This window comes from Cibotium barometz, chromosome 46, assembly GCF_041138505.1.
Source record: "Cibotium barometz isolate CiBa-2024 chromosome 46, ASM4113850v1, whole genome shotgun sequence".
Classification (NCBI taxonomy): Eukaryota; Viridiplantae; Streptophyta; class Polypodiopsida; order Cyatheales; family Cibotiaceae; genus Cibotium; species Cibotium barometz.
Genome location: NC_141091.1, coordinates 37669831 through 37683168, shown reverse-complemented (window position 1 = coordinate 37683168; position 13338 = coordinate 37669831). Strand labels below are relative to the sequence as shown.

Here is a 13338-nt window from a genome sequence, read left to right as displayed (position 1 = left end):
ACAGGTGGAGTTATGATGGGACCCATCACTATGCTTATATGGTCAAAGCAATACAAGCGATAGATTTCCACATATTTTGAGGAGGCACTTGGATATAAACATAAGGAAGATTCCATGAATGAAGAGATGGCTACATTAGATGTAAATGAGACATTATGATAGGATTTAGTACCTTTGCCTCAAGAGAAGAAGGTAATTGGATGCAAGTAGGTCTATAAAGTAAAGCAAAATTCAGATGGGTATTTGAGCAGGTACAAGGTAAGATTGATAGCCAAGGGATATGCACATACATATTGGATTTACTATGAGTCTAGTTGCTAGGATGGTAACTGTGAAAATAGTCATTACTAATAGCTACAAGTAAGAAATGGTCTTTATATCAGATGGATGTAAATAATGCATTTTCACATGGTGATTTATAAGAGAAGGTCTACATGGTGTAGCCACTAGGATATGAGGGCCATGTAAACCAAGAGTTCGTTTGCAAATTACATAAAGCCTTGTATAAGTTGAAAACAGGAACCTAGAGAATGGTTAGGCAAGATAGGAGAGTATCTTATCACTCTCTATAGCAGATTTTTCACTTTATGTGGTGAGACTAACATGGGCATTATTTTAGTAGTCATCTATGTTGATGACTTAATTGTCAACAGGGAATAATAACATTGACTTGATTGTCATAGGGGACAAAAACATTGCCTTTCATGAGGTGAAGATCCTCTTTAAGAGAAATAGAAATTGTTAGAGAGAGAGAGATTTTAAAAAAAGGTATTTTGTTTTATTAATGGGCTTTTTTTAAAGGGGGGAAAAAGAGAGGAGAAGAATGAGAGAAAAAGAGAAGAGAGAGAGTAAATAAGTATAAACAAAATGGTTTTTTTTTTGTTTTAAAGGGGAAAGAGAGAGAGAGAGAGAGAGAGAGAGAAGGGCCACTCGCTAGAGAGAAAGAGAGAGAGAAAGGCCACTCGTATAAAAAAAATTGAAAGAATGTTGCATTTTGCGCCTGCTTTGCTTTTTTAAAGGGGAGTGAATGAGTGGGACGTTAGTGGTAGTGGGCCTCCTAGTTACCCTAAGGGCCTAGAGCATTGAGTCCAATAGGCATAACAATCACTGAGCGTGAAGTTCACTCCCAAAGAGTGCATTGAGTCCAAATAGGCATGCTTTTTTTGTTTTAATGGCTTGTTGTGCAAGTCAAATGTCAGAGACACAGGAAGAGGTACCCTCTTTAGCATCTGATTTCGACACTTCTTTAGCATCTGAGCTCAACCAAGTGTTGAAGCAGGTCAGAGATCAGAGAGCTTTGTGCGTGCGCGCATGTGGGCTGAGCTTGGAAGCTTGCGGGATCAAATGGGCCAGGATGATGATGATCATGAAGTGGGTAGTGAGGCACAAGTGAAGGTGTCAAGCCTAAGGTTTACGCAAACCAGTATAGCGGTACGTTTCTCGGGGTGCCATAAGGAATCTCGAGTAGACGACACCGTGCGGATGATCCTCAAGGGCTATCTGAAGCCGGAGGACTTTCCCACCTTGGAGGTGTTCATGTACAAGGGCCACCTGTGGTGTCTGAACAACCGGCGGCTGTGGGTCTTCAAGAAGGCAGGTGTGCAGTCCGTCCGTGTGCGTTTCGTCCCACCGAACCTCCACGCCCACCGCTTCGCATGCTTCTTGAGTGACCTCGATGCTCAACCTGAGCTATGGAGCCAAATGACCTGCCCCTCCTTCTATCCCCGCGTGCGAGGCTCATATAACGGGTATGTATGCGTTCACATTTCTCAGTAAGATTGCTGCAGCGCCCTCATTCTCCAATATAATAACATGTTACTCAGCTTTTTCCCCAATATAATTACATGTTACAATTTTTCATAGAATTACTTGTGCATTTTCTTACCTCATAGAATGGCTTACTTTCAGTGACTTCGACGATCGACAGAGCCATCCCCCGGCTTATATAATTACGGGTATACCTTCACATTCCTCTATTAATCTGTGTGACTTTGGCTTTCACGGGTTTTGAACCCATGGCCTCCACAGCTCCCCGCACAACTTTCTGAAATCACGTCCTGCAATCACGTTGTCTTGCGTCCGGCGGACAGCCTTGTGTCCAAGTGCTCGGGAAAAAAAACATATTTTTCAAAAATAAGGACAACTCTTAAATCTATTCGATTTTTATATGTATTTTTAACTAAAATTTATGAAAAATCATTTCTTAGGATAAGGGTCACTTAAAATCTCAGCTAGTTTTTAATAATCCTAACCGATACAAATACACTAGAATGTCGTTTTTTTTTAGCATTGCTTGTGTCCATGGCGTGCTTTTAAGCGGTTATGGTGGGCCTAGGAAAGGGAAACCCCCCTAAATAGAGCTCGAGAAAGACATATTTTTCAACCGATCAAAATAAAGACAACTCTTAAATCTATCCGGCTTTTGTTTTTGAAATCTCTACAATACACCAATCATTCCTTAAAATAAGGGCTTCTTAAAATTTCAGCCCATTTTTCTTAATTTTGATCGGTATAAATACACTAGAATACTTTCTTTTTAGCACTACTCCTAAATTTGTTGGCTTTTATTCTATAATATAATGACATTATGTGCTAAATTTCTTATAAAGTTACTCATGCACTTTCTTATAAAGTTACTCATGCACTTTCTTACCCCATATGCCTTATTTTTTTAGTGACCTCTCGAGCCAAAAGGTCCCAGCATCCCTACTATCCCCGAGACAGGTGCGTTGAGAATTACTCCTATTTATTGAATTGTTGGCTTAATTCATTCTATGAGTGTACATTGTTGGGTTTTCAGCACTATGAAGACTTTAATATGGTATTTAGGAGCACTTTGTTTTTCTTTATTGTATTAGACATGTTCTTTATTTCTACCTGAAGTGAGTAGAGGTTCACTATATGTTATAATACCTTTGTGTGCAGGGAGTCAACCCAAGGTGGTGGTGCCATATTCGATTTCCTATATTATCTACTCTTTATGTTTTTGATCCTCTACTTTTTGTTTTCTTGTATTTTTTAAAAATCAAACAAACCCATATAGAAAGTTCCAATAGTTTCGACTATATAGAAACTTGTCGGATGGAGGGTGTGTGTTGTAACCAATATATTCGGGTTGTAATAAAAATAGTAGATTTGTCACCATACCATTAAAAAAAACTATTTTGTCATCCTTCCAAAACATGGCATCCCTCACTCTCTCTCTTTTGTCTTTTTTGTAAGTTAATAATACAAAGCTTTTCTCTCTCAATATTTTTGGACTCCCATATATATGGCATTTGAGTTTATTTATTTTTTGGGTAGAGATTTACTAGCTCAATATTTGAAATGTTTGTCTTGAAAAGTTCTAGCGCTTTCTCTAACTCTAGATTTGAAATTTGTCTTGCAAAGTTCTAGCTCTTTCAAATGTGAATGGTAACGAGGATAAAATCTCCATGATTTCAATTAGTAATGGTAACGAGGAGAAAATCTCCATGATTTCAATTAGTAAGGAGAAAATGTTTTTGTTTAACGAGGAGAAAATCTCCGTGATTTCAATTAGTAAGGAGAAAATGTTTTTGTTTACAAGTAGCATAACATTTTTTATTTTCAAAGAGTTGCATTGTTTAGCAATAAAACAAACTACATATGTTTTTTATTTGGGAAATACACATGTGCTATTTCATTAACACACGGTGTTTTCAAAAGTATCACTATTTAATGCTATCAATGGGTGCATGTGCATGCGTGCCTAGTTATGTGTGTCTGTGAGAGAGAGAGGTGCTATTGACCACCTCAAAGTTTCAGTCCTATTTTTCCTTTTGGAAAGGAGTATCACAACTAAAAAGGGCCTTGTCTCGCTATGGCACACCCAAATATGATGGTCATGTAAAAGGCACTAATATATCTTTATCTCCATATAAAAGTGAGAATAGTGAGGCCCTTGTACGAATGTTTAAGAAAGGTGTCCCTCAACTAAACCTTCAGCCCCATTAAAATGGTCTTTGTGAGAACGGGGAAAATATTAAGAGATTGTGTGCTTGTCACTTAAGGTTTGGGGTAGGCTAAAACTCTTGTGAGAGGGTTAAGGAGAGGTGCTAAGAATCCCTAGTCCCACTAGTTTTTTTTAAATCATGAAAGTCTCAAGCCATTTATTAGACCCATGCATCTTCTATAAATATATTACTTGTAACCTACCATGTGGCAAGCAAAGGAGAGCCCCACTTGGCAAGAAAAGGAGAGATCTTTCACATGAAGGAGAAATGAGATTTTTTTAAATTTTTATAAGTATTTTTTACACATGCCTACATGCATTGGGGCTCATAATTAGTTTTGTCATTTGCTCATTGAATGAGTATATATATATATATATATGTATCTATGTATAGGAGAGTTTCACATTTTTGAACTTTTAAAAAAGAACGTTCTTTTCCACAAGCCTAGATTTATTGGGGCTCACAATTAGTTGTCACCATCAAGTCATTTGCTCATTGAATGAGTTATATATATATATATATATATATATATATATATATATATATAAACACACACACACACATATATATATATACACATACACACACACACATATTAGAGAGTTTCTCATTTGCTCATTTTTTTTCCTAGCACACATAGATGCACACACACACACACACACACACATATATATATATTTATAAGTATGTATATATAAATAGATCTATATGTATGCCAACATAAACACATGCATGTGCATGCACACAACACACCACACAAACACACATGCACACAAAAAACACACATGCACTTAAGAAAACACATGCACACACACTCGCATGCATGTGCACATACACAAATATGCACACTTACACGCACATACTTACTTAACTCATGCACACAACACACCACACACACACACACATGCACACAAAAAACACACACGCACATAAGAAAACACATGCACACACACTCGCATGCATGTGCACATACACAAATATGCACACTTACACGCACATACACAAATATGCACACTTACACGCACATACTTACTTAACTTACATATATATACATGCATACACACATTGAAATACACAAATACACGTGCATACACATCGATAGGCACACATACATACATACATAGATGCACATGCACACACACATTTGCACATGTACATGCACACAATCTCACAGACATATGCATGTGCACGTGTACACAGACACAAAAATGTCCACATAAAAAATTTCCATGCTTGCACACACATATACATTCGCATATGCACACATGTTCATATATATATATATATGTTTGTATGTAAATAATATACATATATATTTATATATATTATATTATATTATATAAAGAGTATATAAATATACGATATATAATATATATATATCAAATAGTTATATACGATATCATACGCACGTGCACATGCACAAACAGGCACAAAAAATGTCTATATATGTGTGTGTGTGTGTGTGTGTTATTTTATGATAAATATGTTGATTTTTAAGTTGTCACCATCAAGTCATTTGCTCATTGAATGAGTATATATATATACATCTATATATGTATAGGAGAGTTTCACATTTTTTAACTTTTAAAAAGAAATGTTCTTTTCCACAAGCCTAGATGCATTGGGACTCACAATTAGTTGTCACCATCGAGTCATTTGCTCATTAAATAAGTTATATATATATATATATATAAGTGTATAAGTGTATATATATATATACTTATATATGCTTACTTAACTTACATATATATACATGCATACACACACTGAAATACACAAATACACGTGCATACACATCGATAGGCACACATACATACATAGATGCACATGCACACACACATTTGCACATCTACATGCACACAATCTCACAGACATAAGCACGTGCACGTGCACACAGTCACAAAAATGTCCACATGAAAAATTTACATGCTTGCACACACATATACATTCGCATATGCACACACGTTCATATATATATGTGTGTGTGTGTGTGTGTGTGTGTGTTTGTATGTAAATAATATACATATATATTATATTATATTATATAAAGAGTATATAAATATACGATATATAATATATATATACATCTATATATATGTATGTATATATATATATATATCGTATAGTTATATAAGATATCATATGCACATGCACAAATAGACACAAAAAATGTCTATATATGTGTGTGTGTGTGTGTGTGTGTGTGTTATTTTATGATAAATTGTTTATTTTTAAGTTGTCACCATCAAGTCATTTGCTCATTGAATAAGTTATATATATATATATATATATATATATATATATGTATAAGTGTACATATATATACTTATATATGTATGTAAACTTATATATACTTATATATAAGTGTATATATATATATACTTATATATAAGTGTATTTACTTATACTTATACTTATATAAGTATAAGTATATATATATAAGTAAGTAAGTATAATATATATATATGTAAGAAAGCATTATGGGCCCAAGGCCATGGACAACTAGTAAGTAGGTGTGAACTCTTGGGTGGAGTATAAATACCAATGTAAATGGGATTATGGCTCATTCATGATAATGTTATCTATTCCAAGAATCAATGGTAAGCTTCTCCCGTGAGATGCTAAGTGGTGACTCCTTCATGAGCCACTCCCTTGGTGAGGGACTAACCCACCCCTGTTACTTTCTTTCATTGGTATCAGAGCATGGCTTTTGATCCATGATTTTTAATTTTTCTTTTCTTCTTCTCATTTCATGAAATTTCTGCTTCATTTGATTCATGGGGGAAGGGGATATGGCTAAGGTAGAGTTTGTGGTTCAAATCTGAGCACATGGACCTATTTTTTTTTTGAATGAGTGGACCAAATTGGGGAAAATTTCTAATCTTGATTAGCAGTTGTTAATCAAAAACGTTTTTTTGTTTGGGAGCTTTCTTGCAAACCCTAGCCATGGAATCTCAACATGAGCAAAGGGCATTGAGTCTACGCAATGTTTTATGAAGTATTTCACCTATTTTCCATGAGCAATGGGGCTCCCAATGTGGCTGAAAATCACTACCAAAGCTGCCCACGTTTTTCACCAAAGTAACCCTAATCTTCATCTCCTTCAACAAATTCAAGCATTAAGGCTTCCCGGGTGACATTGGTGAGTTGCTCCATCACTTCCTTACAATTTTGAAGCATTCTTTCAAGCTATGGAGTGAATTAGGGTTTTATTACACATAAAACCCTAATTTTCAGAAATTGGACTTTAATCATGGCCATTCATGCTCTTCTTTATGCATTATGAATGCTTGAATGCTACACATAGCCATTCAATGCTATGCCTTGCATATTGGCATAAGTGAGCATAGCTTTGGGCACATTTGGGGGATTGAATAAAATGTTTTGGGTTGGAAGCCTGCTTTTTGGTGACACCGTTTTCCATTGCCGGTTGCACGTTTTTGGTCATAACTCTCTCATACGAACTCCGTTTTTGGAGTTCTAGTACTCAAAACGACCGGCTCGTCGTCCTCTTCGAGACGAGCAATAGGTCTTGAGGTGCAGGATTCAGCAAGTGCTCTCTGTTTTCACTTTTGTACTGGATTTTCTAGTCCCGAGCGGGAACTCGCGCCCAGAACGCGACCCGAGATCACCGCTCCGTGACACTTGGATGTTGTTGATGTATGTGGAAATGTATTGACATTGCCATGAGTGGATGTGATGAAGGAAGCACTATGAACCATGTATTATGATATGAATGAGCATGAGTCATGCTATAAATCAATTGTAAGTCAACTCTACTCATTCATTTGAGCTTGTAACCACATTCCACTCACGATTGTACCCCACTTTATTCCTAGAATCTAGAATGAAGTAAGGGTACCTTGGCATTTGGAGGAGAGGCCAAGGGGAGAATGTCTTGAATCTTCCTTGCCGTGCGATAAGGAAGAGGATTAGGTACTTGGTGGTAAAGAAATGGCCTCAACCTTAAACTTGGTGAAGGGGTGAGAAGTGCTTGGCCGGGAGATCGGCAAGCATCGACGCGCTTCATCGACCACTTCATTCGACTTGAGCAAACAAGCAAATCCTCTACATCGACTTCTTATGCAAAAGGACAAAATTGATGCCATAAGGTCACATGCTCAGATAGAAAAATGATTGAGGATTGATTTGCTTACAGTGGTCAAATGCATAAGGATTTTAATACTTGATTGAGATGCTTTGATTTGATTGAGATTTGGTGCAAAAAGAGGGGAGACCATGGCAAAATTTTTACAAAATTTGCGTACTTATAGCCAGGACAAATCCTTGAATTTCTAGGGTTTTTCAAAAGCTTTTCAAATCTATCCTGAAAGCCCTTAAATCTACCCGAAAACCTCTTTCAAACAAGCTAAAGATCACTCAAATCGGAGTAGTATTGAGCGGTCAAAGTTAAGAGTTGACTTTCAGCTAGAATAGTTGACTGGTCAAAGTCCGTTGACTTTTTCAAATCTATTTTTGGGGATCCTTACTCGTCTCGTCAAGAGCTTCGCATCGATATAAAGATCACCCAAATCGGATAAGAATTGAGCGGTTAACATCAAGAGTTGACTTTCAGCCCGCGGTACAGTTTGTCTGGTCAAAGGCTGTTGACTTTTTCAGATCTGTTTTTGGGGATTCTTATTCGTCTCGTCAAGAGATTCGCATCGATATAAAGATCACCCAAATCGGATACCGTTTGAATAGAGAAAAAAAAATCAAGTAAGTGGTCTTTGCAAGGAGGGATCAATTACGCGCATGGAAATGACTAGAGGAGGTCAAAACAAGGGAGCCCGGAATGAAAATGATCAAAGACAACTGGAAGCAATGATGGCAACGAGTTCATCAACGAGGAATGAAGAAAGTTCAACCATAAAAGCACCATCTCCAGATGAATCTCAGCCAGTGGAAATGCCTCAATCTTTGGGAACTACTCCGCTAATAGTGGACATGATGTTAATGGCTATAGAGAGTATGTTTCAAAGGATTGAAAATAACCAAACAAATCGGCAACAACAATTTGGTGAATACCTCATGGAACGGTTCGACAAGCGACACCACTACCTGGATGACGTGATGCAAAGAGGGTTAAAAGACTTGGAGAAAGTCATTAGTGCATTGGCTCCTCTCAAGCTCAACCAAGAAGCCGATATGAATGCAATGGATGGTGTACATTATGATGCCAAACATGATGGAAAGCCTTCTATGCCACCAGAAGAGAACAAAGTAAGACAAATGATGCCACCTCAAATGATGCCACATTCTTCTTACATGGACAAGGGCAAGAGACCTATGGGTGATGCTTCTTATGAGAGATCCAATGCCAGTATTCCAAGAACTTCATCCTTTATGCAAGATGCAAGAAGAGGGTATGAACAGAAGGGATTTAAAGATGCAGGTGATTGGCAATTGGAAGATGAGCAAATGCATAGACACTTGGGTGAAGGAAGAGGATTTGATGATCCAAGAGCACGGCAGAGGGGTTCAAGAATGCATGGTGATTTTGACAATGCTATGAAGGACAAAATCATATTTAATAAGTTCAAAGGAGAATCAAATTCTATCGAAGACTTTGAAGAGTGGGGAAACAAGATGGATCTCTACTTCGAAATCAGCCCAAGGAGCGAGATTGCCAAAGTCTACTTCGCCTCACTTCATCTTGAAGGTTTTGCTCACACTTGGTGGAGGAGGAAGCAATCTCATGGTTATGTCATCACTACTTGGGAAGATGAAAGTCACACTTTTATCATCATAAAAATCATTTATGATGAAAATCACTCTTTTAACATGAAAGAATTTCTTTTATGCATATATTTATGCATACAAATCATTTATGATGAAAATCACACTTTTAATATAAAAAAATATCTTTTATGCACATGTTTATGCATAAAAATCATTTATGATGAAAGTAACACTTTCATAATAAAAATAATAATCTTTTATGCATACTTCTATGCATGAAATTCAAATATGATAAAAGTAACACTTTTATAATAAAAAAATAATCTTTTATGCATACTTCTATGCATGAAAATCAAATATGATAAAAGTAACACTTTTATGATAAAAAAATAATCTTTTATGTATACTTCTATGCATGAAAATCAAATATGATAAAAGTAACACTTTCATAATTAAAAAAATAATCTTTTATGCATACTTCTATGCATGAAAATCAAATACGATAAAAGTAACACTTTTATAATAAAAACATAATCTTTTATGCCTAAAAATTTCATTTTGATGAAAGTAACACTTTCATAATAAAAGAAAATTATTCCTTTGTGCATAAAAATCTATTTTGATGAAAGTAACACTTTCATAATAAAAGAAAATTATTCCTTTATGCATAAAAATCTATTTTGATGAAAGTAACACTTTCATAATAAAAGAAAATTATTCCTTTATGCATTAAAATCTATTTTGATGAAAGTAACACCTTCGTAATGAAAGAAAATTATTCCTTTATGCATAAAAATCTATTTTGATGAAAGTAACACTTTCATAATAAAAGAAAATTATTCCTTTATGCATAAAAATCTATTTTGATGAGAGTAACACTTTCATAATAGAAGAAAATTATTCCTTTATGCATAAAAATCTATTTTGATGAAAGTAACACTTTCATAATAAAAAGATTATTCTTTTATGCATGAAAATTAATAATAATCATTATGCATCTTCTGTGCATGAAAATGACACTTTTAGAGTATAGAATTGATAGGAATTACTCTTTTAGCATAATAAAAGATAATTCTTATTTCTAAAAATTTTGCCATAACCTCCTTTGTATGGCTGACCATTTTTCAATTTTTTCTACTTAATTTTGTCTTAAAAATTAACTCTAATTGATTTAAAGTAACCTATACTAATCAAAATTCACTTATAAAAGAGAAAACATTATAAAAAGTTTAATTTCAACAATTATCACTTAGCTAGGATAAAGAAGGGTTGATTCTAAGAAGAGAGAGGGAAAAAGCCTTTCGATCAAGGCAAAGCATCCATTTATCACTTCAAACAATCATAAACATTAGAAAAACATAAAATCAATAAAGAAAATTACAAAAATCTCTACTTACATAATTTCTTGGAGCTTTCCTTTGGCTTGATGGTTTGAGGGTTTAACTCTTGTTTGTAACAAGAGTGGCCACCAATCTTTGGAAGAGGGAAATGTCAAAAAACTAGTGAATTATTAATAAATTCACAGTTCTTAGCTTGGGAGGAGTAGAGTAACAGTGCATAAAACACTATTGAGTTTCAACAAAGGGGAGGGCTTCTATTAAAAAGTGAGCTTCTAACCAAGCCAACTGATTCTAGAATTTTCCAGATCAATTTAGTCAATTTTTTACTATTTTTGCGTTAGTTTTGGTCACTTTTTGGATCTAGTTGAAACAGGAGAGAGGAGAGATAAAAATATCCCATTATTTGGGAGTTTAAAACTCATTCAAGCATGTGAAATATGCGCCTCCTTCATGAGGGAAATTCCCCCATGCAAAGGTGTCAAAAATGCATCATTTCACCTAAATATCTCTCTTTTTTAACTATTAACCTTGTCCTTAGTCAACTCTTCATCTTATGTGAGTATTTACTCATTTTTGGGGGATTTTTCTTTTATTCTTCTATTTATCTCCTCCCTACATTTAGATGAATCTTATTGGTCCATAGGAACCTTAATTTAAAATTTTAAAAAAATCTTCACTCCCCAGGATATAATGCCTCTTGAACAGATTATACTTAATTTCTAATGCACCTTCTGAAAATATTTCTAAACTTCTATTTCAGGGGAACTTATTTTAATAAGATGAGAATTTTTTCTATCCAAAAATATTTAATATCTGAATATTATCTCTCTAGAATATTTTCTCTCTCTAGGGTAAAACTGGTAGAAACAAAATCTTTTATATTTCTGAAGAGGGATTTGATTACAGGGAAAGATGCTAGACATCTTGAGAGCCTCAGGAGGAATCTTACAGTTGTGGTATTTGTTTCCATTCCTTTGTTTGCTTATGTGTTATAGGTTGTGCTCAAGGCTTGTGGCATGCCTTTCCTGCTTTTGTACATGCATTCATGCTACATTTTTTGTGTGTGTGTGCATGAATTTTTTTTCTTGCATTAGGATGTATGCATGAAAACCTGCATTTGTGGCTTGTGGTCGAGGCTATCTTTGCTTGAGGTCGAGGCTATCTTTGCTTGAGGTCGAGGCTGCATATGTGGCTTGTGTGCATGCATTCAAGGTAAACCTTGCATGCTTTAAAGACTCCATTTACGGCTTGTGTGCATGTGTTTGTGGCTTCGTTGGCATGCGTTTCTTTGCATGTCTACTGAGGGGTTTGATTCCCCTTGGGCTTGGTTGTTTTTGTGTAGGTGAAAGATGGGGAAGCAATTGAATAGACCATTTGGTCAGTCAATGAGTACTAGGGAATAGAGTGCGTGTTGCCGTGTTTCGTCACTTTTGTTTGTAATGGTGAAGACAAATGCAAAGACGAAGAAGGTAAGGTTTTTTGTTTTGTTTATTTGCATTTGCTTTTCCTTTATATTTTACTAACTATGGGCGGGTGGAGGGTGGAGCCTCTTGGTCATAGAGTAGCCATACTTGCTTAGGAGCTCGGTTGTTTTTGTGCAGGTGAAAGCTAGGGAAGAAATTGGACAAACTATTTGGTCAATCGTCCGCATGTGTGAGATCCTCCAACCGACATGGTCTGGTCATGCCCTTTTTGGTTGGATGGAGGTCACCGCTCGGTGACATGTGCTAGATGCCTCTCCGTCCAATTAATTACTTTTTGGCCAGATGGAGGCCACCGACCAAGACATGTGTGTAGGCTCTCTCTCTCTCTCTCTCTCTCTCTCTCTCTCTCTCTCTCTCTCTCTCTCTCTCCCTCCTCTTTTGTCCTCTCCCTTTTTGGTTGGATGGAGGTCACTATACGAAGACATGTGTGAGATGCCTCTTCGTCCAATAAATTACTTTTTGGCTATCTCTCTCTCTCTCTCTCTCTCTCTCTCTCTCTCTCTCTCTCTCTCTCTCTCTCTCCCCTTTTGTCCTCTTTTTCTAACCTTTTATTCTTCTTTTTTTAATTTTTTTTTCGAAGAAAAAAATATTTTCCTTTACCAGTCCATGCATTTGAGCTTAAATCCATGCCCTCCTTCCCACTTAATCTATAGCTTGCCGCTCTTTTAAAAAAATATGCAGGCCTTTTGCTATCTCCTATGCATCCATTTAGTAACTCATGGGTCTTCAAATTTGTGGCCCACCTTGTTACCTCCCATGTAGCTAATCCCGTGCTTTTTAGCTTAATCTACACTAATCTGTATGCTTTCTTTGCTAATCCATGGCATTTTTACTTTAATCCACACAAAGAGCAGGTTT

The 13338-nt window shown here is 35.9% G+C and overlaps 1 protein-coding gene across 1 annotated transcript; it reads left to right on the top strand.

The window, feature by feature from the left end:
* The first annotated feature begins 1086 nt into the window (after positions 1-1086).
* LOC147612190 (uncharacterized) lies at positions 1087-3247 on the top strand. The gene is made up of 4 exons (XM_086784271.1): positions 1087-1748; positions 1909-1955; positions 2676-2724; positions 2926-3247. Exons 1-4 carry the CDS (start codon positions 1312-1314, stop codon positions 3020-3022), a joined length of 630 nt encoding a protein of 209 aa, XP_086640397.1. The 5' UTR covers positions 1087-1311; the 3' UTR covers positions 3023-3247.
* The last annotated feature ends 10091 nt before the right edge of the window (positions 3248-13338 follow it).

Excerpts from the sequence above, each read along its gene's own strand:
- LOC147612190 (XM_086784271.1), top strand. The coding sequence starts at position 1,312 with ATGTGGGCTGAGCTTGGAAGCTTGCGGGATCAAATGGGCCAGGATGAT. Across the intron at positions 1,749-1,908 it reads GTGCGAGGCTCATATAACGG|TGACTTCGACGATCGACAGA; the intron begins GTATGTATGCGT and ends GCTTACTTTCAG. Across the intron at positions 1,956-2,675 it reads CCCGGCTTATATAATTACGG|TGACCTCTCGAGCCAAAAGG; the intron begins GTATACCTTCAC and ends TTATTTTTTTAG.